The sequence below is a fragment of the Syngnathus typhle genome, linkage group LG1, assembly GCF_033458585.1.
Source record: "Syngnathus typhle isolate RoL2023-S1 ecotype Sweden linkage group LG1, RoL_Styp_1.0, whole genome shotgun sequence".
NCBI classification, from domain to species: Eukaryota; Metazoa; Chordata; class Actinopteri; order Syngnathiformes; family Syngnathidae; genus Syngnathus; species Syngnathus typhle.
This window is the reverse complement of record NC_083738.1, coordinates 18,174,470-18,201,213: the sequence shown is the minus strand read 5'-3', so window position 1 is coordinate 18,201,213 and position 26,744 is coordinate 18,174,470. Positions and strand designations below refer to the sequence as shown.

The 26,744-nt window shown below is 42.8% G+C and overlaps 2 protein-coding genes across 3 annotated transcripts; both read left to right on the top strand.

Annotated features, from left to right (window-relative positions):
- On the top strand, positions 1-13,570 carry atp10b (ATPase phospholipid transporting 10B). 2 transcript variants are annotated; one of them, XM_061277034.1, is made up of 21 exons: positions 1-557; positions 2,705-2,909; positions 3,134-3,219; positions 3,761-3,867; positions 4,010-4,141; positions 4,367-4,494; positions 4,572-4,824; positions 5,162-5,361; positions 6,797-6,961; positions 7,535-8,027; positions 8,110-8,210; positions 8,297-8,423; positions 8,495-8,679; positions 9,611-9,878; positions 10,235-10,311; positions 10,425-10,550; positions 10,642-10,842; positions 11,013-11,093; positions 11,167-11,271; positions 11,906-12,078; positions 12,707-13,570. In XM_061277034.1, exons 1-21 carry the CDS (start codon positions 148-150, stop codon positions 12,945-12,947), a joined length of 3,864 nt encoding a protein of 1,287 aa, XP_061133018.1. In that variant the 5' UTR covers positions 1-147; the 3' UTR covers positions 12,948-13,570. The 2 variants fall into 2 exon arrangements, with proteins under 2 accessions (XP_061133018.1, XP_061133027.1); XM_061277043.1 differs by lacking the exons at positions 1-557; positions 3,134-3,219 and having other exon boundaries at positions 2,722-2,909.
- Positions 13,571-14,688: 1,118 nt separating this feature from the next.
- On the top strand, positions 14,689-26,687 carry atp7a (ATPase copper transporting alpha). Its single transcript, XM_061277021.1, has 23 exons — positions 14,689-14,945; positions 16,163-16,286; positions 17,710-18,178; positions 18,385-19,146; positions 19,267-19,494; positions 19,575-19,738; positions 19,865-20,026; positions 20,175-20,251; positions 20,672-20,894; positions 20,972-21,205; positions 21,282-21,373; positions 21,850-21,977; positions 22,062-22,216; positions 22,305-22,439; positions 22,623-22,817; positions 22,975-23,157; positions 23,241-23,454; positions 23,524-23,670; positions 23,748-23,890; positions 24,108-24,311; positions 24,417-24,534; positions 25,173-25,275; positions 25,344-26,687. The coding sequence occupies exons 2-23, from the start codon at positions 16,167-16,169 to the stop codon at positions 25,627-25,629; spliced, it is 4,542 nt and encodes a 1,513-aa protein (XP_061133005.1). The 5' UTR covers positions 14,689-14,945; positions 16,163-16,166; the 3' UTR covers positions 25,630-26,687.
- Positions 26,688-26,744: the final 57 nt, after the last annotated feature.

The window sequence follows — 26,744 nt, the reverse complement described above, 5'->3', positions numbered from 1 at the left end:
CAATGCGTAGGGCGGAGCGAGTCAGAAAGGAACTGTCACCTATGTGAATGAAGCCTCAAACACACACAAGCTGGAAGAGTGAGACAGCAGCCAGACGATGGAAAGAAAGAGAGCTTGTTGACAAGCAGGAGAACAGAGAGCTCTTCCATGGCTTGGTGGAACCCTCTGACCCGGATCAGGGACGCCCTGACGGGTCAAAGGGTACGAGAGAATGACCTTCGCCGCTTGGTATCCAATCTGCCTTATGAAGGCCTGGGGAAGATGAAGCAACCCAACCGCCACTTTCCCGGGAACTCTATCAAGACCACCAAATACACCCTCCTCTTCTTTATACCCCTCAACCTCTTTGAGCAGTTTCACCGTCTGGCAAACATCTACTTTGTGGGCCTGGCTATCCTCAACTTTGTGCCCGTGGTGAACGCCTTTGAGCCCGAGGTGGCGCTTATCCCCATCTGTGTCATTCTGTCCCTCACCGCCCTCAAAGACGCCTGGGAGGACTTCAGGAGGTACCAGTCGGACAAGAAGCTCAATAACATGCCGTGCTTCATCTACAGCAGGTAACAACCTACGTCGTCGTGCGCATTGAGCGCAAAATGGTGCATTCAAGGCACCTCTGTGATCAAAATAAATGTCTGCATGAGTGTGTGCAGCCAGTGTCCCACAGTGCGTGCGTGTGTGTGTGTGTTTTCTCCTCCTCCTCTGCGTTTGAGCCCCCGGTGGGAATTCTCGACTTAGAAATAGAAATTGTGTGGGAGATTATTCCTCTTTTGAAGAGGCTCACAACAGTATATCTCGCTACGGCATTGTGCGCATTTGATGAAAGCCTCAACTGGGTGTTGTGTCAGCAGAGACACTAAGGTTAGCGGGGATCTATTTTTGAATCGCTGGTGTAAAATGAATAATTTACAAAGGAGGATAAAACTCTTGTCATTTTACCAACCATTTCAATGGTGTGATTTTGGAGTTACATTGAGAGGAGGAGTGGAGAATGTGTATTTCCTTGCACGTGAGGCTGAAGGGTTCCCAGTTTGTCATTTGAACCGGAACCTGCACGCTTGCAACCTTTGCTCTTAAGTCAGCGGGAATGTTGAGGCAGATATACACCTGTGCGTGCGTATATGTGTTTGTGTGTCAGTCGAGGTGGCCTTAAACGCAATGATGACAGACACTTTGGCAAAAAGCAATGAGATAAGCAGCCTAGCCAGCACTCTGGCTGGACATGCTAAATATTTTTAGACTTGTTAGATGTTTTTTTTTTCCACCATGGCTAAGGGAGTGTTTTAAAAGTCAATGTGACGAAACGGATGGGTAATTTCCAAAACAACAAATTCTATTGTGGGGTTCCACACACAACGCATAGTGAAAGCATTCTGCGCCTTATCATCTAGATCATCTAATCTACTTTATCTTGACTTCATAGTCCTGTCAATCCTCTTGCGTTCAAGCAACACAAGCAAGATACTATTGCTGTTTTGCAAGAATAGCTCACTAAGGTTGTCTGAGGCCACTGTTTCCTTAGATAATGACAGATTGAACACAACAAAACCAATCCAAAATAGCAGAATGTATGTTTTAATGGAAAAGTCAAATGGTGAACAATCTGGATACAGAGTTGATGTTGACTAATACTAGCTATACCTACTCGCCATTAATTAGCATTTTGCCTCCGAGCACTGGAGAGATAGAAAATTAAATGTTATCTTGTGGGCAATTGAGATTTGGACCACCGTGCACATTGAGCTCAAAATAATATATAATATAATACAATATATAATATAATATAATATAATATAATATAATATAATATGATATGATATGATATGATATGATATGATATGATATGATATGATATGATATAATATAATATAATATAATATAATATAATATAATATAATATAATATAATATAATATAATATATGATAGATAGATAGATAGATAGATAGATAGATAGATAGATAGATAGATAGATAGATAGATAGATAGATAGATGGATGGATGGATGGATGGATGGATGGATGGATGGATGGATGGATGGATGGATGGATGGATGGATGGATGGATGGATGGATGGATGGATGGATGGATGGATGGATGGATGGATGGATGGATGGATGGATGGATGGATGGATGGATGGATGGATGGATGGATGGATAGATAGATAGATAGATAGATAGATAGATAGATAGATAGATAGATAGATAGATAGATAGATAGATAGATAGATAGATAGATAGATAGATAGATAGATAGATAGATAGATAGATAGATAGATAGATAGATAGATAGATAGATAGATAGATAGATAGATAGATAGATAGATAGATAGATAGATAGATAGATAGATAGATAGATAGATAGATAGATAGATAGATAGATAGATAGATAGATAGATAGATAGATAGATAGATAGATAGATGTTGTTAGTGACTCATCAAAAAACACAAAAGGCTAAAACATACATGCACTTCGGCTCATTGTATCCCAGGTGTGGTGTTGTGAGGAAGCCACCCGATCAGGTTGTACATGAAGGGCAGCATACCTGCAGTTGTCTGTCACTACTAGTTAGCTAGCACTTCCAGCACAGCTACATGCACGGGAATTTCCGTGGGAAACCTCACAACCTGGGGGCAAAAAGGCCTCTTTGTTTTACTTCAAGTGACAGGCATGTGCAAAAATCCCTCATGTCTCCATGGGTCTTCCAGAAAAGACAAGCAATTTGTGGAGCGGCGTTGGAAGGATGCGCGCGTGGGTGACTTTGTGAAGGCGCTTTGCAACGAAATCGTCCCTGCAGACCTACTGCTTCTGCACACATCAGACCGCAATGGGATGTGCCACATAGAGACGTCCAACCTGGATGGCGAGACCAACCTCAAAGAGAGAAAGGTGGTGCCCGGACTCTGCGTCACGGTGAGCACGGCCATTAATCGTTGATGACGGCCAAACCAAAGTAATCTGACCTGTCTTACTGATTATATGTGTAGTTAGTGGTGCAGCCTGACAAAACGAATACCTCACCAATTGATTGCCATGCAAACATTTTGTACTTCATATGCCTGTGTCTTATATAACAATCATGATGTCACTCTGGGAGAGCCGGTTTCATGACCTGGAGCTCCACTGTCTTTCCCCAGGAGCCTGACTTTGAACCTGAAAGTTTCAACAGTGTTGTGGTATGCGAAAAGCCCAACAGCAATCTGAATTACTTCAAGTGTTATGTGTGAGTATCAAATACGGTCACTCTCCAATATCAAACACAATCTGTTACCATTAGTTAAATCTGGATTGCTCTAAATTCAAAATAAGGATTGAGCTTAATTATATTTAGAAAAGATCTTTCTGGAATCCAGACAGTCAACATTACAAAAGGATTACATTTACAGGCAGTGCTTTGAGAAACGTTTCAGAAAAATTACTGACTGCAGTAGAAGTTGACCAACGGAAAAAGATGCTTAACTGGACCAATGAACGAAAACTGTTGGCATTTGACATAAGTTACGCAGTCCAAACAGATGGATTTCTGGATTCATGAAACCTTTCAGAGCAGGGCAAAACCTAATTCCTACCCACTCGCTGCACTTTCTGATGCCATCAGAGGCATCATTAGAGGTGTAATAGACTCTTATCAATTTCCCTGGGAGTTACAAATCGAAGAGCTCATCTCTTCTTGCTGCCCAGCTGTGGCCTAAAAGGCAGACAATTGAAAATGTGGGACGTATACAATGAATGTCTAACAAGGGGTATTCTTTCTTCTGCCACAGGGAGAAACCAAATGAAGAAAAAGTCGGCGCTGGAATTGAGAGTCTGCTGCTTCGAGGTTGCACTGTTAGAAATAGCGACCATGCTGTCGGCTTTGTGGTGTATGCGGGTACATATTGTTCATTCTCTCCGAACATCTCAACTGCTGATGGATGGATGGATGGATGGATGGATGGATGGATGGATGGATGGATGGATGGATGGATGGATGATAATAATAATGATAATAACCTTCTTGTCCCACTATCAAGGCCATGAAACAAAGTCAATGCTGAACAACAATGGGCCAAGATACAAACGCAGCAAACTGGAGCGGAAACTGAACGTGGACGTCATCTTTTGCGTCATTCTGCTCTTCGCCATGTGTCTCGTCGGAGCACTAGGTCGGTGACGAATTACATAACCGAACCATGAAATCATTATGCACATCACTTTATGTTTAAAAGCTTTGAAACCTGGAAGGCGGCATTTAATTTGCACTAGCCGGTGATCGGTCACTTTGGCCCCAAGCCCATTTTGCTGGATGACGATGGGTTGCAGGGTGCCAAAAATAGCCTCCCTCTTTATGGCAGCTGATGTGATTGAGACTCCTGTCTTTACACATTTAGGTCACTTCTTTTGGCGGCAGGCACTACCTGGCGTGCCCCCTTACCTAGTGCCCAGTAGCAACGGCCAAGTGGACAATCCCAGTCTGTCCAGCTTCTACATGTTCTTCAGCATGATCATCCTTCTGCAGGTTGAAACAAGTCTTCACCTCTTGTTTTGGCCCCAAAACCCCTAGAAATAAATATTTATTATTCTATCTTCTTTCAGGTTCTGATCCCAATCTCCCTCTACGTTTCCATTGAGCTGGTGAAGATTGGCCAGATCTTCTTTATTACGCAAGACATCGACCTGTACGATGAGGAGACAGACAGCCGAATACAGTGTAAAGCTCTGAACATTACGGAGGACCTAGGACAGATTGAGTACATCTTCTCCGACAAGACGGGCACGCTCACTGAGAACAAGATGGTGTTTCGACGTTGCTCCATCATGGGAACGGAGTACCCGCACAAAGAGAACGGTAAACATCACCAATACATTCTATCATTCATACATTGTGAAAGCCGTCCTCAAGCACTTATCACTCGGAAAGTGTCAACAGTACTTAAAGGGAAAGCGATAGTGACTCCCTCATAGGAAAATTCATTGTTTAACTTTTACAAACAACTGTTCACCACAGTGGAATGTGAACATGCAAGAAGGTGTTGTTTGGAAACCAAGACTAAACATGTACTTGAGAAAATAGTACAAGTTTTACTTCTGCAAGTGTCGAAATCACTACTGTATGCCTGTGTGTGTGTGAGTCTCTGTCTCTCTTCTCTATTTTAAATAACACAACATTGGTTGGGCGGGTTTAGCCATCCGCTTGGCTGTTATTGATGAGCCAAAATCCGAAGAGGAGGTCATCTATACCCAGCAGCCACAACCCCCACAGAACGGATGGTCTCTGGATGCTGAGGCCAGCAGCCCCGAAGGCACTCATCGCCACCATGAAAGCAGACAAAAGAACAAGTTTGCGGGAAACGCCCAGAGCAACGTGGCCTTCAGCAGTCCACTGGTAGGATGAGTGCTCAGTCAAGATTTGGTTCTAGAGATATTGGAGGGAACCACAGGGGGCTTGTGTACTTGCTTGGGCTGACACTATGAGGCAGCCCTAAAAATATATACGTCTATAGGGAAATCATGAAGAATTGTCTTAACCGTGCATAAGGGTCACTCAAGGTCAGATCTGCACAAACACTCCATAGTCGTAATGGGACAATAATTTAATTGAATGAAAAACAAATGATCCTATGCTTATCAAGGGTTATTATTACAATTTTTAATAATGACACTATATGAATCATTATTGAACAATTTATAGATCATTGAATGTTTGAACCCAGATTTGTGATACATATCAACCACTATGCCACCATGCTGAAACATGAATGATAATATTAAATTATAGTAATAATAATGTGCAATAACTTTAATCAAAACAAATCAAACATAAAATAGTATTGTTTAAATCGATAGCTGGTAAGAACAATTGATGCGGGGAAGGCATTGTCACCATTACTCGTGTTGTTGTAACAATGTTATTATTAGCTTACAGACAGACTAACATGCACATACCTACGTCAGGGATGAACTACTAACAAAGGCCACTTGAAAATAGAGTTTCTTTGTTCTACTTCCTTGTGCGTAGAGGCTGACAAATGGACTGATGGCCATAACATTGTGGAATGGAAGATTCCATTGATGTCAATGACTAAAACTCTAAAAATGCATCTCATGTCTACATTAGCACCATTGTCCAGGTCCTCCCTGTGATTTAATGGAATCTTTCTTGGCTTTTGCACTGCCCCTCAACAAAGTAATGTGGAAAAAGTTGTATATTTTTTGCGCCTTCTTGCAATGTGTTTTCTAGTATGAATGTTTTTTATCACATCGAAATGTTGTGGAAGTAGAAACAAAACAAAAAGACTGAATCCCTCCAAATACGAATACTGTGTGTTAGTGTGTTTAGTGAACGCATTGTACACACATAAATCGTTATATATAGCTCAAACTGACTTTTTTTTTTTTTGCTCAACCTTTTGGTCAGTAGACCTTTTGGACACCAGCGGTCATTGCAGATGGTCAATCCGTGAGGCGTCAGTGGTGAGCACATTTATCTTGGCTGAAAGTTGACCAAGCGTCCGTGACTGGGCATATGGTCGTGCTGAGCGTCATTTGGCTTGGACCACCGATGTCACATAAACGGAAAGCGTGCACTATCTATAGTACATCATAATATACGGTAGAGTAGTTCAGTTTCTGTGTTTGTCTGTGGCGGGAAGAGGCCAGAAGAGCCACACCAAGATTAGGAAAATCCAATGAGATAAACTCTCATTCCAGATTTATTATACAGTATATATAAGTAAAATAAGAATAAAATCCATTTGAATAAATCTTTTTCAATTTCCACCAGCTATAAATTAATAGACTGATTCATTTCTTTGGCACAGGAAACGGAGGTGATTCCAGACAGGAAGCTGCTCGGGCAGGTCAGCGTAGCAGAGAGTACGATTAGCAGCAGCAGTCAGAAGATGGATCCATACCTAGACTTTTTTCTGGCTCTTGCCATTTGCAACACGGTGGTGGTTTCCATGGCAACAGCTCGGAGACAGAGGGTGAGTGTTCTGTTTACTGTCATTGTGGATGGGAAATAAAAAAGGAAGTGAGAAAAGATGACAGGGGAGGGATTTGTTCTTTTAATAGAAGTAATCATTTATTTTTGTGCCCTAAACCTAGTGTCTTGCGTTCTGTCTTTAAAAATAAATATCACAAATTGATACCCCTGTAAATAAAATTCTAAATTAAATATATTACTATATACTCATTATTCAAAAGCTTTAGGTCTCTGAGTTATATATGATTTGAAAAGCTTACAGGTTTAACTCAGATTTAATTGCTTCTCCCCGAATGAAATGAATTCTCCAGTTGTTTAAAGTCTCCACTTTCATCTGTGGTCAGTACTAAATTGCTCCTAATTTGTCTCTGCCAGTTGCAAAGATACCAAGCCTTTTCTAAATGAGCTCGGTATTAAAGGTGAGATATACAGGGCAGCCGAGGTTACTTGCATAAATTGAGTTATTTCTGGAAGCCCGACAAATGGGAGAATACAGCTTTGCTGCAGTTGTGTAATTTAAGATATACAATGGAGCTGAAATATATGATAAACAAATGGTTTAATTTTCTTTCAGACGCATAAATATCCATCTTCCTTCCAGCCAACTAATCCACTGGATAATTTCTCCAACCTCTTGACGAAAGCAAGCTCTCTTCGCAACGTATTTGCCCCCAAAAGGGACCGATCCTTCTCAGATGCCTCTTTTAAAGAGGACGACCGCTTCAACCCCTTTCCGAAAGAGGATCGCTCGGAAGTTTTTTCATCACAGGGTCAGACGGTTGAATCCAACAGCCGAAATTATGAGGCCGAAAGTCCAGACGAGGCAGCTTTGGTGTATGCCGCCAAAGCGTACGGTTTCATTCTGCTTAGCCGCACCCCCGACAGCGTGACAGTGAGGCTGCCGTCGGGTCAAGTCCTGGTCTTTGAGGTGCTGGACACGCTGACCTTCGACTCCAACAGGAAAAGAATGTCCGTGCTGGTGCGCCATCCCATCACCAAAGAGTGTGTGCTGTACACCAAGGGTGCAGACTACTCAATCATGGAGTTGCTCGGAGCACCATATGCCGGTGAAGACACTTTGTACAGACCGAAGAACTCAGATCCAAAAGGAAACCATGCGAATATTTGCCTGTTTTTCCACATTTCTAGAGCATCTCAATGGAAATCAGAAGACTGTCGTAGCAGATACTCAGTATCACCTCGACTGCTATGCTAAAGAAGGGCTGCGCACGCTTTGCTTTACAAAGAAGGTACGCAGTGGAGAATGTGAACAATTACAAGCATGTTTGTGCCCTGCTACCGCAACATCTCCTCGGTTGTGATGTGCGTGCTGCAGGTTGTTAGCGCCCAAGACTACAACGTATGGTCCGTGAGCAGACAGAGCGCTATGGCCGCCATCGACGGCAGAGAGCAGCTCATTATGGACACCGCTGTGGAGCTGGAGACAAATCTCACCCTGCTGGGTAACAAGTTAACAACCCATCCATCCCCACGCCTGTAAAACATACAGCTATCTGTAAATGTCTTCTCGCAGGGGCGACAGGCATTGAGGACCGTCTGCAGGAGAGCGTTCCAGACACCATCCTGGCGCTGCGGGAAGCAGGGATCAAGGTGTGGGTGCTGACTGGTGACAAGTTGGAAACGGCCGTCAACATTGGCTACGCCTGCCAACTGTTGGAAGACGAAGACCTGGTGATTAACATGAGCTGTAAAAATAAGGTGAGGAGGCACTTTACTGCCCTACTATGTCCACCTTATATCCAAGCTAAGGTAAGAGGATGAGGGCGTGGAGCCCCGCTTGTAAGCCAAGGCTCGAAATAAGTGGATCGCAGTTTGTGAGGCAGAATTTCCATTTTGCACCTCACCAAAACACATTGAATAGCAGAACTGACAATTGACCACAGGCCCAAAAGTCTAGCTAGGCTGGACGCACCTGCATCTCTCACGACAACAACGAAAGTGAAGGATCGAGTAGTGTATGTGGCAACTGTACATTTATTGTGAGTGACAAAATAGTACATGAAAAAACTTCTCATCTCATTGACTATCGCAGGCATGGTCAGTGAGATGATGGTCACATAATGAGGCGTTCAATTTTGACATTGACTTTCCCCCAATTTTAAAAGCCATCTCAACATTTGAACACTTTTATAATACAACAAAAGGTCAAATGTGTCTGCGAAAGGTTCTGGTGTCAGGTGAAGGTCCGAAACCATTCATAACGAGCTGACCGAGTTCACATGTCTCAAATAGCCCTGAATCGCAGTCTGGTTTTTTTTTTCATCTGGAGCTTATACACGGGGAGCTTTCACATTGGGACTTGTCATGCTTGATAGATGGAGTGAGTTCCCACCAATACGATAACTAAGCCTTTCATATCTAATTAGTAGTCTAATATTGAACCCTCACAGGAACTAGCTCTCCTCCCATGATCTGGAGTAGAGCTTTATTGGTTCAACTATTTTTACCAATGTTGACCACCCCAGGGATGCACTCTCCCAACCATCACCTCACACTTTATATGACATTTTGACTGCATACGATTGATGGGAACAAAATTTGTGACCCGCTTTGTATCATGTTCTGCCTAAAGTAACACAACTTTTTTTCCTGTCTGTGACCTTCAAATAATATGAACCATTTATTTCAGCTTGTATGCACTTCCATCCTGGATTCCACTCTGGAAGAGGTGCGGAGGTATGAAAACGACCCTCGTAATGTGGACACCACGCCAGACATCTCTCTGGTGATCGATGGACACACCTTGGCCATGCTTCTGTCCAAGGATCTGCACGACCGTTTTGTAGAGCTGGCAAAGCGCTGCCGCTCCGTGCTCTGCTGTCGGGTCACGCCCTTGCAGAAGAGCGGCGTGGTGAAGCTCATCAGGGAGAAGCTCAAAGTCATGACTCTAGCTGTTGGTAAATCAAAAATATACTTTTTACAGTTGTTTGGACTTGTGTTCAGCTCTTTATTGTCATTCATCGAATGAATGAGCTTGTTATTGCTTCTCAGGCGGAAAAACAACAGTGTGGTTTGAGGTTGCTTAAATAGATGAATGCATTCCTGCAGGGTCATGTGTGCTTTCTGTGAGTCTTCCAGTCTCTCTGTAGCTCTATTGCAACATGCTAATGACACCGAGGTCAGCCTTTTTTGTTTGTTTAGAGAGTCCCATAAACAAATGTTTGCATAAGTTTTGTCTGGAAGTAATTGAAAGCCCTCATAATAACTACCGCAACTGCTTTTCAAGTGACAACATGTTAACATGTGACCACAGGTGACGGTGCCAATGATGTTAACATGATCCAAGCAGCCGATATTGGGATCGGGATTGCCGGTCAGGAGGGGATGCAGGTTAGAATCACTAACATGCCAATACTTCAGTGAAAATAATATGTATTTTAGATTAACTTTCCCAACTTTGATGAAAAAATGCTATATGTGTAATTTCACATTGTCATTCACAGGCAGTCATGGCGAGTGACTTTGCTATCTCTCGCTTCAAACATCTTAAAAAGCTCCTGCTGGTTCACGGACACTGGTGCTACACTCGCTTGGCCAATATGATCATTTACTTCTTCTATAAGAATTTGGTGGGTAATAAAAATGGAGCGGTGGTGTGTAAGTCCTGCTTGTCCTCTTGTCGTCTAACCAAACTTGTTTTAATGTCACTGATCTCTCCAGGCCAATGTCAACCTGCTCTTCTGGTATCAGTTCTTTTGTGGCTTCACAGCAACGGCCATGCTGGACTATTGGCTGCTGATTTTCTTCAACCTCTTCTTCACCTCCGCACCCCCCATCATGTTTGGGATCATGGACAGAGACGTTTCGGCAGAAGTGCTGCTCGGGGTTCCTGAACTCTATAGAACTGGACAAGGTGCAGGGGTCAGTAAAAATCTATTCACTTTTTTTTTGGGGGGGGGGGGCGGCAGACGATTGTACATTCTGGATGGAGTGTCAATAAATCATAGAGAGTCAATTTTCTTTTGATTTCTTGACATTCCATCCAGAATTACCATCAAATCTGATGGTAATTGTGGACATCATTATTTTAGGAATATCGTTTTTGCACCTTCTGGGTTTCCATGCTTGATGCCTTCTACCAGAGTCTCGTATGCTTCTTCATTCCATACTTGGTAAGACAACGTTCAGCAGTGGAGTCTACCATCATTCTACAGTCTAAAAACACCACTTTTCATTTTTCCATAGGTTTATAAAGATTTGGACGTTGACGTTTTCACATTTGGAATGCCTTTGAATGCAGTTTCTTTAATTACCATCCTGCTGCATCTGTCAATAGAGATCAAATCCTGGGTGAGCACCAAACAACAACAACGAAAAAGTCATGACACAGAATGTTTTTCAAGTTGTTTTATTTTCAAAACTATTATAAGAAATATAAAAAACGTGGAGAATTTGGTAATTATTGTTCTCGACTCATACTGTTTCCATCAGAAAGCTACAGGCACTATTTTTAGTAACATAACACTTCTAACAAATAGTAATGTTTATCATACATGAATTTACAGTGAATCTAGTTAATAATATGAATCGATTTATCTTATTGGTTTTTAATTGTTCTGAGCAGCAGACATATTTATGTAATGGATTTCTATGGGTAGTCTCACTCTCTTTGGTCTCATTAGTCTTTAGTGACAAAAAAGCATGCACGTTACATCACACTTTAGTTTGGAGTTTTATCTTTTGTGGCAAAATGTTCCATCCATTTCCCCTGACAAGAAAGACCTTGGGTGCCCAACCCAAAAATAAAAATAAAAAAACAGGAGAATAGGGTAGTAATCGGTATTGGTCCTTATGTCACATTCCGTCAATGAACATTGTTCCAACCACAACAATTTGGAATGTTCAACTTTGGAATGTCTACTGTCAACGTATCTGACATATTTTGGAACTACAGTCTTGTTGTTGCTTTTTTGGTGGTTTGCAGACTGTGGTTCATTGGATCATCATGCTGGGCAGTGTTGCCGTGTCCTTCATCCTGACGCTGTCATTTACCTCTTGTATTACCTGCAATTCATACTGGACGCTCCAGAAGCAACTGGCAGACCCCATTTTCTACCTTATCTGCATCATCACAACAGTGGTGGCCCTACTGCCCAGGTAATATTGAAATATATCTTCCACCTTTGCAACTCTGTGGAAAAAAAAAAAACAATAGCACGGTAACACAATGATTTAACGTTCATTAATATTGACATTTAATAAAGAGGTTACTCATTTGACTATCACACCAATCAGGCACATTATTAGCCTCTGAACATAAAGAATGGGATGAAACACGGGTTGTATTAAAAATATTAGCTTCACATCAGATGCTCATTTTTGCACATATATTTCAGACCCATCCACGATAGTGTTAATCTGCAATATAGAGGCGGTATAAAACTTTTTTCAGAAAACATCCCACGTGCTTTAAACACACTTATTGTACAATACATCTGGAACTGAGTCTTCTTGGGCAATAACATTATTTTAAAAAATGCAATTAAAGTCTAATTGGTACTGTTTTGACTCCCCTTACACTTATGATAAAATACCATATTGTAAAACTTTCTTATGGGGCAAATACAATGAATAATAAAAATCACGAGTGGCTGCTTCTCATCGTCGTCCTGCTCGTTGACGCCTTCTCAAAGTGAGGATATTTAGAAGGAATGCCCTGATTTACATCAAAGTGCCGCATGTTTTTCACTGGCCTACTTTCTCACCATCGCACTCTCTCCCCCAGGTACACGTTTCACGTGATGAGGAACTCGATCGCCCCCTCCCCGATTGTGCAAGCCAGGCATCTGGACCGCCTGGATGCGTCCACAAAGGAAGTGTGGATCAAAGAGTGGAGGGGCTACAGGGGCGCAGGGGCGGTTAAACGCTCCAAGCTCTCCGCTCCACCCTCTCCCAACAATCCTCGGACCCCAACTTCCCCTGATTACTTAGAGAACGACATCACACTAACGTCATTCAAAATATGAAGAAAAGGGCTACAAAAAATACTGTTATAGAATTAAGATGGTAATTTATTCCGAACTTTTTTTTACACCTGGAAGTAGCTCAGCAGTGGAGCACTTGAGCATGGAGCACTTTCTGCAGGGAGAGAAAAACTCCCCTTTGACATGTGAATTGTAATTCAAACTTTTTCTTTTTATTTGTTTGGAGCTAGAATGAACAACAGCCAGTTACATTCCTGATGGGAATTCAGGGCCCATGCAGCAAAACATAGTAGTCATGGAAAACTGTATTCTGTATGTAACGCTGTAAACTACACACAATGTCACATGATGTATGATGGAATGAATTAATTGTCTTTCAGGCTGGTCCTACACTGAGCGTAGGTGAATAGTGTGTGTGCATGTGTGTGTGTGTGTTAATTCCTTATCACACAGAAAGGCTTATGGAAATTCAAAGCTTTAGCTGAAACTACTTGTAAAAAGGCCTTGATTTATCATTGGCATACTTCACTGTCGTTGTGCCACTGACGGAATATATTTTTTAAAGACCACACTTCTTTCTTCAGCTTAATTTTAATTTTAAAAGCATTGCACAAAAAGTGCATTTTATTGGATGGATATAATAATAAAAACAAAAGAGCTCACAAGAGTTGAATTCAATAAATGATTGAGACATTTTGCAGACATTTTATAGATAATGACCAGAATTACTTGATCATTTTTTAGATGAATAGCTTGCCATATAATTGCCCAAAAACGGTGCTTTGAGGCATTTCACGTTTTCTTTTGTATCAGTAAAAATACTTGGAGTAGTGCCAGACATAAAATGAACGAGAAATTGAAGAAAACATGGTGGCCTCTTGTTTTTCCCCTGCAGTTTAAGTAATCACTGCTGCGCTCCAGTGTTGAACTGATGTAACTGCACAAAGGTCAAAGGGACACCGATGACTGGAGATGTTAAAATGTCATTACATTTTAATAGTCTGCACGATATGAAACGTTTCAAGAAAACGTACAGTGCACGCACAGTTAATGCACATGTCTGCAAAATTTAGACATAGACGTGACACCATTGTACCAAGCAAAACGGATTATATAGTTTGTTGCAAATGAGACATGTCATTCCTGGGTCTCGTAATCAAATGTCTCTTATATTACTGTTAAATATGCAAAGAATCAAGAATTACAATGCGGGGGAAGCTGTTAATACCAGTGACTCCTTGCTATTCTCATATAGTATGATGCAGTACTTTTAGATCGCTTGATAGCTGCAACAATTCATAACTCCACATTTGAACAAATGGACAATTAACACGACTGCAATATATGAATTTAATCATACGTTATTGTGGTTGATAGCCACTTGTTGAGTTCATTTGGAAACAGATAAATATTAATATGCAAGACTTAACTTCTATAAACCTATGCCAGTGTTCGCATTTTCAGATGATCACATAAATGCCATTTCTGGAAAATCATAACCTCCCATTACCGGTGAAGTATTTTGGGAAAAGGTCTGCGGGATACTTGTCGTCCTTGATCTTATTTATTATTTACATTTGAAAAAGTCACGGATGCAATTAATTTAATGTATTTTGAATACACGCAATATATTTTTTTTTATGTTATCTTGCTCTACGTTTCGTCATATTTGGGTTTGTTTTGTTTTAAACGTAGTCGTCCACAAATATGTTCAGTCATCGTGTTTCATCCAAAAGTCGGCCTGCAAGACAAATTCGGGGTCAAAGAAAGGCCTTTCTTTAAACCCCGCCCATTCCTGGTGACGGTGCACTGTGGCAGGCAGTCAGTCAGTCAGTCACGTCGGCATGAGAAAACGAGACAAAAGCTGTCACAGGTTGACACAAAACTACTTTAAAGACTATAATTAAGTGCTGCTTTTTCCTCGCGCACACAATGCCGAGACGACTCGTGTGCACTGTAGCACGTAAGAAAGCCTGACGACAAGAAGCAAGGTGGCTAATGCTACTACCCAAAGTAGCTGTCTGTCTCTTCACTTTTAAGGTAAGAGCTTCGTCTTTCCATTGTTTTTCTCCTCTTTTCCTTCCAAGAGAGATTGAATTCGTTTTTGTACAACACGTTTTACTCAATTTAGCGCAAAATGTTTTTCCTTCATTGCAGCAAATCAACAGTAACCTTCCTGTTAGCCCACTGTTTCCTATCATTTAATGAAGCTAAGCGCCTCTTTTACATTGGAGAAAATATCACGGCACACTACCAAACGCACATTTGCATAAAATATGATTACTGAAATAATCATCTCAAGTCAATCTGGTCACAAATTGACTCCATTGTGAAATTCAGGCCTATTTAATTTCCTGTACTCACAGGAAGACATGACCTGTTGTTTTTATGGCAACAGGTGGGTACACACGTTTATTGAGCTGTTTGCAACTTACATTGGGTGGAAAGCTCCATTTTATTATCCAGGGTGCCCATAAAGATCAGAGAATGCCATTAGTATTTGCCAAATGTGGGACTTTCTTTGTGATTTAGGGCTCGGGAAATAAATTTGAATTGTAAATCAATCTGAAACAGTACCTATACCATCAACGGTGTAGTACATGAAATACTCAAATCTATTGTGATTTTAAAAAACAAACACCCAGACATGATCGGATTACCATATTTTATCTACTATATTGCATTTGTAGTCTATAGTTGAAATTGAGGAGCAACTTTGTTGACGTATTCTATTCTGAGTTCCGGAGTCATTCATTTGTTGCCATATACAAACAGGTTAGTCTGCTTAGACTGTCACTCAGCTATGTGCGCTTTATTGGACTCAGTTCATATTTATTTGTATAACACCTAATAAAAGAATGTAAATGATAAGAGATGACATAACTGGCAAAGACAGCTCGTCAGTTTCATGAAAAATCAATGAGAGAAGAACCTTATATCCAAAACTGTAATTAGCATCTTTAGCAAATATATTGCAAATCATGACATTTCATTTGGGACACATTACAATGAAGACATTAAAAGTGGGAAAAATATCGGTTATTTTTTATTAGTAGTAGTAGTGCCTTTTCAATAACAACTGCCAATATTTCAAATCCTCATATCAGTAAATCCATTTGATTTTCGAAATTAAATTCAGTGTGATGTGTTTTTATCATATAGATCATATTGTATAAAAAGCAAGTCATCGTGTTGATGCTCTGCCTTCCTGGCAGAAAGTGACTAGTTGCCTGATAAATGTCCACCTTTTGTTTTAGAATCATGACGCAGGAAGGCAGTGTGTGTGAAGTCACCCTTGGTGTCGGGGGCATGACTTGTGGTTCCTGTGTCCAATCCATAGAGCAGCGCATCGGTTCTCTGCCAGGGGTGATACACATAAAGGTAATTCCCATTTGTTCATTCGACATCTTCTCTCCCTTTCTCACACTGTGCAGACATGTTGCAAAACGCTTCCGCTTCAAAACAGGATCTTCATCACGTGTTTTGGCAATTCTTTGAATCCCAACACATAGGGATTCGAATGATCTTTACTTGCCAGGCCTATTTTGATTTGAAAGCAGGCGATATGAGTATAGCCACAAAGTCTAAATTGCCGCGATTGAAGCCTGTGGTGGTGGTTGTTGTTGTTGTTGTTTACCCCTCAGGCTGAGGTTAAATGGCAAAGATAATGCAATTGTATGTTCAAGATAGAGCTCTGTCCTTTGCAGGACTCTGACAGCAAGTCGATACGCCACTCCCACAGGAAATGTTATTTGCCTTTGTCTTTTTTCAGAATGTAGTGTCTGAGTCCTCTCATGGTGGTCTTTGTAGTCATTGTCAGACCTTACTTGTTATTTTCATTGGCACAAAAATAATGTGTCATCAAAATCAGCTTTATTTGCCAAGTTTGTACATGCCAAACAAGGAATTTGACTTTGGTTGATCAACTGGTTCTCAATCTGTGTAATCCAAAATGCTCACCCCCCCCACGTTGCTTGAGTCAAGTGATCCCTCCAGCGTGTCACATGCTTTCTCAAGGAAGCATGTTGTTAAAATCACGTGGACACGGTTTATCTGTCTTTCATACGACTGTAATGTATCTTAGACTTTCATTTGAGCCTGAAATGCATTTAGTGCACCAAAAGAGATAAAAAGGCTTACTCAAAGAGTTTAACAGGTTTAAAGAATTAGGTTGTGATAAATCAATTGATAGATTGCTTCCGTTTCTGTTCTGGGGGAAGGAATGTTCCCAAAGCAAATAATGGACATTCAAATAAACTATGGCCAAAGTTTTAAGTGAGCCAAACAAGTTAAAACATTTGTTCAAATGACATTTAACTGACATGATGGTGAGTTCCATCACATTTAATATTCCTTATTGTCATATAAATGTAAAAAAAAGATAAGTCGCCGACTGGAAGAATTGAAGTCTATTTAATTTAGTGTCACCCAGAAAGATAGAGGCGTGTTTTTCAAGAACAGTTCTGATGGTGAACTTCATGAATCCCACCTGTAGTGAAATACTGGGGCAGGGTAATCTTTTTCTACTTCCTTGATCCCGCCTTGCAGAATTAGTGGCGGTAAATGTAATTACACTCCGTGCTTAGCTGTGTTCTTCTCCGCAACACCTTCAGGACAATTTCTCGAATTTCTCTCTTTGAATAAAATGAGACCCAACTTTAGTGTCACCACAATGTCAGAAACTCACAGTAGGCTCAAAGGGCCGTGCATTTCAACGTCAAGTGTCCAAGAGGTAATGTTTGTTTATGTGATCATGTAAATCCTTTCGAAAGTGTTTTAAAACGTGTTTGCTCTAATTTTGCAGGTCTCTTTAGAGCAGGCGAATGCAACGGTCATTTTTAATGACAGCCAACAAAGCGCAGCGTCCCTCCTGGAGGCCATTGATGACATGGGCTTTGAATCAAGTTTACCTACGGCCATACCCGTTAGAACTGATAGCCCGCTGATCCCAACATCAAGACAGCCACCTTTAGCTCCACTGGAGGCTTTGAAGGTCTCTGAGAGTCCAGAAGACGAGGGCCTCAATGTCACCCTGTCATCGACGCCTGCACAGGAGCTCGCTGAAGTCAGGTTGAGGCTCTCGCCATCGGAAAGCGTCACTCCTGGCACCGCTGTGCCAAAAGACTTGCCCGTGTCTCCATCTCACAGCACAGACAGCACAGACAGCAGAGCGACGCTCCTGAAGATGAGCATTCAAGGCATGACTTGTCATTCCTGCACCACCACCATTGAGGGGAAGATTGGAAAATTGAAAGGGGTTGAAAAGATCAAAGGTGAAAGCGGATTACTGATCATGCTGAAATCCATTGGCATCGGCCACAAAAACTCCCAATCACTCGGGCTCTTTTTGTAACACCGGTACATGAACACTACATCAACAACTCTGTAGTAGTGTCATTTAAAACTGACCTTTATTTCTATCTTTAGCAAACAATGAGTATTCTATACGATTTAATTGTTTATCTGTAATTTTTCGCAGTCATCTTGGATTCTCAGGAAGCTACCATTGTGTACCTGCCTTGCCTCATCAGCGTGCAGACCATCATCGACCAGATTTCTTTGGCCGGCTTCAAGGCTTGTGTGAAGTTCAAACCACGGCCCCTGCAACTCTCCCAGTTTGTGGATTCTCATAAAGCAGGTGTTTCTTCACCAGCGGACACTTCTGAGGAGACAGAACACTTTATTGACACGACTCGAGTGGCGCTCACGGTGAAAGGCATGCACTGTCGATCCTGCGTGGTCAATATCCAAGACAACATCTCTACGCTGCCCGGTGTGTCCTCTGTGGTGGTCTCTCTCGAGGACGAGAAAGCCTCCATCTGCTACGACCCGCTGACAGTCACAGTGCCTCAGTTGCGACAGGCAATTGAAGCACTCCCTCCGGGGAACTTCAAAACTCAACCCTGGGAGTCTTCAGGGCTCCACAGCCCTCCAGCTACCTCATCTCCACCTGTTTTAGCTGCGCCTCGAGCATTTGCACGATCCTTGGTCAACCGTGCTGTACCCCAGCCTTGTTTTATCCAACCGCTGGCGTCCATGGCTAAGATTCACATTGAGGGCATGACATGCCATTCTTGCGTCCAGTCAATAGAAGGCATGATGTCTCAGAGAAAAGGGGTGACGTCAGCACGGGTGTCTTTGGCCGATAAGCAAGGCCTCTTTGAATATGACCCCCTGTTGACCTCCTTAGTCGAGCTTAGGGACGCCATAGAGGACATGGGCTTTGACGCTTTCTTATCTGGTGAGACACTCATCATCATCAGTCTTACTGCAATTTTGAATAACAGACTCTTTATATCTTAATTGTGACGATAGATCTAATAACTTGCATTGTTGTCGTTGTTGTTGTTTTTGCCCACAGAGAGCAATTCCTTGCCAGCTGTGTCGCCTCCCGGTGTCCTCAAGTCTCCAAGTGTCGTGCCAGTTAATGAGCAATTAGACATCACCCCCCTCAATGGGACCACCCAGGATTACAAAACGGGCAAGAGGGACAAACTCTCAAGTGCAGACAAGTGCTTCATCCAGATCAGAGGCATGACTTGTGCGTCATGCGTGGCAAACATTGAGCGAAACCTCAAAAATGAACCTGGTCAGTTTACATTTTGTCGAGAGCGTGTTTTCAAAGCAATCTTTTGTGTATTCATAGAATTATTATTTTTCCTTGTGCAGGTGTCTATACTGTTCTGGTCGCGTTAATGGCTGGAAAGGCGGAGGTGCGCTTTAATGGCGAAATGATCGACCCTGCGAAGATTGCGGAATGTGTGAATGAGCTGGGCTTCTCCGCCTCAGTCATGGAGAACTATGAAGGTTCAGATGGAAACTTGGAATTAGTGGTGAGTTGCGTGTCCATTGTTTATTCAACACTGCAATTACATGCACCGTTAAAAACGTCCTTAGAGTTAAAAGAGATGACAAAGGTGCCCCAACTTCCATCATTTCATGCATTCTTCTCCTTCCAGGTGAGGGGGATGACTTGTGCCTCTTGTGTCCACAAAATTGAATCCAGCCTTACGAAGGAAAATGGGATCAAATATGCCTCTGTGGCCTTATCAACCAATAAGGCACACATTAAGTATGACGCTGAAGTTATTGGCCCACGCGACATCATCAAGTTGATTGGGGTGATCCATTTTTCTGTGCTGTTCTGTATTTGTATCTGTGTATGAGAATGACTTTATATTCAAGATAAAGCTCCAGGCTGATTTTTATTTGTATTTATTTATTTATTTTAGCAATTGTAACTAAATTCATGCTCTATCATGTTTGTAGAATTTGGGTTTTGAAGCATCTTGGGTGAAGAAGGACCGTGCCACCAGTCATTTGGACCATAGTAAAGAGATAAGACAGTGAGAAGGCTTTTATTTTTCTCGACACATCTCCCGACCAACTGGCAAACCAGTCCAGGGTCTAACTGATCTCCCATCGAATGTATCCACATAATGGCAGTGGGTTTAGAATGTTGCTCTCAATTTTGTTAACACTTTTTGATCATTAAACATTCACACACACGCCCCGATATGGCAACTCTAAGAAAACAATTACCGGTACATTAAATATTGTGACGTTAGAATTACAATAATTCTGTTGAACTTTTTAAAAGCAAGTCTAAAAGTTGGATCTTAACGTTGCGTAACATTCTGAGCAGCCAAAAAGCTGACGTGGCTACTAGTACTGCAGTTCTAGTAATAGTGCTCGGTTGCCATTAAAAGTGTCAATGATCAACCCAAAACATTTCTCTGAGTAACTTCCAATATTTGCTTTCTCAGGTGGAGGAAATCTTTCCTGGTGAGCCTGATCTTCTGTGTGCCAGTGATGGGTATGATGGTATATATGATCATCGTGGACCACCAGATGAACGCTGCTCACCAACACAACGCCACGGCTGAGGACCGCAACTTGTACCACGCCACCATGTTCCTGGAGAGACAGTTGCTCCCAGGCCTCTCGGTCATGAACCTGCTCTCCTTCCTTTTTTGTGTGCCTGTGCAGGTGAGTCACGAGGTTCCTTATCTCCCCTTACACCTCTGCATGCAGCTCACTACCTGATAATTCTTTCCTTTATTTAGTTCATCGGCGGCCGTTACTTCTACGTTCAAGCCTACAAAGCAGTAAAACACAAATCTGCCAACATGGATGTGCTTATCGTCCTGGCCACCTCCATAGCTTTCACGTACTCCTCCAGCGTCCTAATAGTGGCCATGGTGGAGAAAGCAAAAGTCAACCCCATCACCTTTTTCGACACACCGCCTATGCTGTTTGTCTTCATCTCCCTGGGACGCTGGTTGGAACAGATAGCCAAGGTTGAAAATAATTGATAAGGCTTTGAATGTGCAATGTGGAACTGCAGAAACTAAGATGCCTTTCTGTGTGTTTTAGAGCAAAACGTCGGAGGCTCTTTCCAAGCTCATGTCACTGCAAGCCACCGAGGCCACAGTGGTCCTCCTCAGTAGCGATTCAACTATTCTAAGGTACCGCTTGTGATCCTTTGGGGCGCTGTGTCAATGTTTGTTCTTGAATTCCCTCTAGATAAGAACAACGTGATTCAACAGGAAATCCTCATTGGCTGCTCCTAATAGAATTATGTACCAGTCATATCCAGATGTCACACAAATCCAGTTATTTTATCCTAGTCCACAGGGGACACTGTAAATCTTGGATATTTGTTATACAAAGAGCACACAATACAGTCTTATTTGGTCTTATTAGGATTTTTTTTATTTAGTACATAATTAGGAACACAGTTTCATTTTAACAAAAGGGGGCAGCAGCGTGCATTAAGCGCATAATTAGAACTGTACTGTATGGAACTGAAAGATAGTTGTTCTAGTCGCATCAGCAGGTCAATAAATAAAGATCATTTTGAAACTATATGCATAAAGTATTGTTAAATTAATCCCACACTGTTTGATTGGATACATTTAGTGAATTGTTGACTGATTTCCAGTGAGAATCAAATGGACGTTGAGCTGGTGCAGAGGGGAGATGTGGTAAAAGTAGTTCCTGGTGGAAAATTTCCTGTCGATGGAAGAGTCCTTCAAGGGCAATCTATGGCGGACGAGTCTCTCATCACAGGTTGGTCAAACTGCAGAGGTCAAAGAATTCTGTACCTCTACGTTTAGGGCTCAAAACTGAACCGCTGTTGCTTTGGAACTTCAGGGGAGGCCATGCCCGTGACCAAGAAGCCGGGGAGTGTTGTGATTGCAGGCTCCATTAACCAGAATGGCTCGCTGCTGGTCAGCGCTACTCATGTGGGCATGGACACCACGCTGTCTCAGATTGTCAAACTTGTCGAAGAGGCTCAGACTTCAAAGGTGTGTCATGGGTTATTGATCTTTATGATCCGTCTTCAATGTGCTTTGGGTGTCTTGATTCTCAGTGTTTGCTTTTTTTTTTTTTTAGGCTCCCATCCAGCAGTATGCTGATAGGATCAGTGGCTACTTTGTGCCCTTCATTGTTGGCGTGTCAGTTCTTACTTTGATTTCCTGGATAGTGATTGGGTTCATGGATTTCCCCCTGGTGGAAAAATACTTTCCGGTGAGTGATTTATATTTAATTACTGAATTGTTCAAATCCTACATTGGCGATTCACTATCTGGTTGAACGAAGAAACTGCATCTCATCTTGTTAAAAATGTTCTTTATGTTTTGTTTTATTAAGAGTGACACCCAATCTGTGAAAACATGTTTTCCAAAATGTTCTAATCGTTGCTCCTTGCAGGGTTATGACAAAAGCATTTCCAGGGCGGAGGCGGTGATTCGCTTTGCTTTCCAGGCCTCCATAACCGTGTTATGCATCGCCTGTCCCTGCTCCCTCGGTCTGGCGACCCCGACGGCTGTCATGGTGGGCACCGGGGTCGGAGCCCAAAATGGCATCCTGATTAAAGGAGGGGAACCTTTGGAAATGGCACATAAGGTACTGTATGTTCATAACAGTGCTCATGCATGTGTGTTGACAGCACGTACGCTAACTTTTCTAATATAGTTGGAAGACTTTTGAACAACACTGCTGATGTTTCCTTGACAACCACCACAGGAGGTTTAACTGACTCAAAGCAAACATCCATTCACAGGTCCAAACAGTGGTGTTTGATAAGACTGGGACCATTACGTATGGTGCTCCAAGCGTCGTCCAGGTCAAAATAGTTGTGGAGGGTAACAAAATGCCTCGCTCCCGACTGCTCGCCATCGTGGGCACAGCAGAGAACAACAGTGAGCATCCTCTGGGAGTAGCTATCACCAAACACTGCAAGCAGGTTGGTTTTGACTTCAGCTACCCAAGTCCTGTTTTCTGAGCATCAGCATGAGTAATGAGACATTACCGCACGTACGCCCGCAGGAACTCGGCACAGAGTCGCTCGGCATGTGCACTGACTTCCAGGCCGTGCCGGGCTGCGGCATTCGGTGTCAGGTCAGCAACACCGAGATGCTGTCAAAGCACGGGGATGGGGATGACGAGGACAACAACCAGCGCAACAGCATGCTTGTTCAGATCAGCGACACCATCACGTCAACCAGCTCCCATTCTCTCATCATGGATCCGCAGCCACTCCGTATGCCACGGTCTCGATGCTCATTTCTGGTTTAGGTCAGGATGTTTCTCAAGTGCCGTATGTCCGCAGGCCCGTCCCAGACTGCAAGCTACGTAGTCCTGATTGGCAATCGAGAGTGGATGAGGAGGAATTGTCTACATATCCGAAACGATATCGATGACGCCATGATAGAGCACGAGCGCAGGGGTCGCACCGCTGTCCTGGTTGCCGTCGACAGTGAGTGCTCGAAGTCAAAATGCGAGGGTGCCACTGGTTCAAAACATGAAAGAAAACATGGAACTCTGCCTTTTTAGATGTGCTGTGTGCCATGATAGCCATCGCAGACATAGTGAAACCGGAAGCTGAGCTGGCAGTCCAAACTCTGACCTGCATGGGCTTGGAGGTCGTGTTGATGACGGGAGACAACAGCAAGACAGCACGGGCCATTGCTGCACAGGTGAGCCCGATTGGCACCAGTGTGGGTTGTTGGTACCATTACCATGCTAACTTAAATACCACACATAGCCTCCCCCCTCATCAAACTAGAGGGGAGGACACTGGCCTGCATCTAGTCACATTTATAGATAAGCCCGCCTCAAAAAGAGTTCCATAGATTTCCAATTCACTAACCTTTGCAGCCCTGATTCAGCTTCCATGTCTCGTTTCTGCATTAGGTGGGCATCAGGAAAGTGTTTGCGGAGGTGTTGCCGTCCCACAAAGTGGCCAAGGTGGAGCAGCTGCAGCAGGCGGGGAAGAGGGTCGCCATGGTAGGCGACGGCATCAACGACTCTCCTGCTCTGGCCATGGCTGACGTCGGCATCGCTATAGGAACCGGCACAGATGTAGCCATCGAGGCAGCAGACGTGGTTTTGATCAGGGTGTGAATTGAATGCGTGACTTTGGCCTCTTCTGCACAAATGCTCTCACAAAATAACGAAATTGATTTGTGCAATCGCGTCACTCATTTTTACTCTCGTTGACAGAATGACCTGCTGGATGTGGTCAGCAGTATCGACCTCTCTAAAAAGACTGTCAAGAGGATCAGGATCAACTTTGTCTTTGCTCTCATCTACAACCTGGTTGGCATTCCCATTGCTGCAGGTAAAAGAACACAGTTGCGTCTCTGCTGGCAATGAGCCTCAAAGATGCTCAGCACTCTTTATCTTTACACTAAATATCCAAGATGTGGTGTTTGCGTGCGTGTAAGTGTGTGTGTGTGTGTGTGTAAATGTGTGTGTTTAAGTGTATAAATTGTGGTATAAAATTCTGAAAAAGATCAAACTTATTCCACTATTACTGTAACATAACCTTGAACCTGTACCACGTAATCCAAAAAAAATAATGTTTTAAAGAGAGGAAGTGCGGTAAAATTAAACAACTAAGATAAGTTTGCATGTTACATCTTCATGTCCTGTCCATGCTCTCAAAAAGATTCCATTCTGATTGAATCTCACAGAGTAAAATATTACTATTTCCAGAATCCTCCCCGTATTTTTTTTCTGATTATATTTCTACTTCATTCTCAAAATGTTTTTAATCATGGTTTTATTGTGATATTAACATTATTTCTCTCTTGTAATGTATTGTAGTTGTGAAATGTATTGCAAAAATCTAAAGGAAATGATCTCGTAATATAACCTTCTTACAAGATTCTTCATTGGCAATATCAATTTTGCGTATCAAATGACCTCCTTTGTTTTAAATCACGTGGCATCTCCGAAACACTTCTGCGTCCTTAGGTGTGTTCCTTCCCATCGGTTTGGTGTTACAGCCGTGGATGGGCTCTGCCGCCATGGCCTTGTCGTCCGTCTCTGTGGTTATGTCCTCGCTCCTACTCAAATGGTAACATTTCTTCGACATGAACTTCACCTTGAAATCCACCACCTTCTCACGGTCCACCTTTTGTATAGCTACACCAAGCCCAGCGCAGAAAAGTTGGAGGCTCGATTGGAGTCGCGGATGGGCCGCTGCGCGCGGCAAAGCAGCCTGTCCGATGTCAGCGTCAACATCGGGATGGGCGAACTGCGGCGATCCTCACCCAAGCTTAGCCTCCTCGACCGCATCGTCAATTACAGCCGGGCGTCCATCAACTCGTTGCGCTCCGACAGGAACTCGATCCACAGCCAGGTGCTCAGTGAGCCCGACAAACACTCGCTCCTGGTGGGAGAGGCGCCCTGCGACGAGGAGTTCTGCTGAAGGCCATTGTCACTAAGTGCCCAAGGTAGCTCCGTTTTTCTCCCCCGGGCGGCTTTTGCCGATGGCGCCATCTGGGTGGAAGATGCTGTGGCGTCACACTTGACTCCAAGAATGCGTGTGCACCAAGCACTTCAGAGCAAACTGGCTCGCCTCCCTCTCTTCTTCACCCCCCCCCCCCCATTTTGGCAATGTGAGCGTGCTGCTGCACTCTGACAGCAGCCGTCTTAATGTGCCTGTGTACCCAAAGACCTTTTTAAGTTTGCGCTCTTTTTCATTCAATGTATGGAATATTTATATCTACCCTTATTTATCTCGCATTCATCCAAATCTGTGAAAAATTTGAATGATGCTCGAGAGCAAGTCGGAAACGGTGTTAGCCAAGTGCCAGTAGAAATGTCGTCGTGGCATAGTCCAGTACATTCCAAAGAGAGCACCTTGGACACAACAGCCGTCAAGTGTTGCCATGGCAACGTACAGGCCTTAACGGGACGCAATCTGCTGTTATCTTGTTACATTTGTGCCGCTCATTGCTGTGCAGTTTATCTTTTCTATGTCAAGCAAGTGCATTTAGGCCATCAGTAGCCTACTGATTGTATGGTGGTAATGTAGTGTCGTGCGTTACTGCTTCCAAGCTTTTTTGTCTTCACAAGTTGTGGTCCTAATTGCATTTTTCAATCTTGGCTGGTTTACTGCTTGGCTACATTCCTTTTGATCTTTATTTTTTGCTCTGTCAGCACATTGTCACACAAGAGTCCAAGTCGTCACTTTGGTTTTGTTTTAGTTGGTGAAGAGACAGTGGAAGTTGTTAAAAAGAAAATGACGTGTGTCCTGAAGTCCACTGAGCGTTATCACGTCAGCCTATTTAAGCGACTCCCATAGAGCGCCACATTACGTCTACATGTACGGTTAAATGAAGCAAGTGTTCCCTGAATGTTCTAAATTCAGGGGTGGGGAGCCTACGGCTATGGCTCACAAGAACTTTTAATCCAGGCTGCCATGCAACTCTGTCCAAAAATAAGACTCCTAATTTATACTTAATAAACATTGATTTAATGTTGTATATTTTGTCATAAAATTAGTATGGCTTTGAATTGCTGAATGGGATCTATACCCGT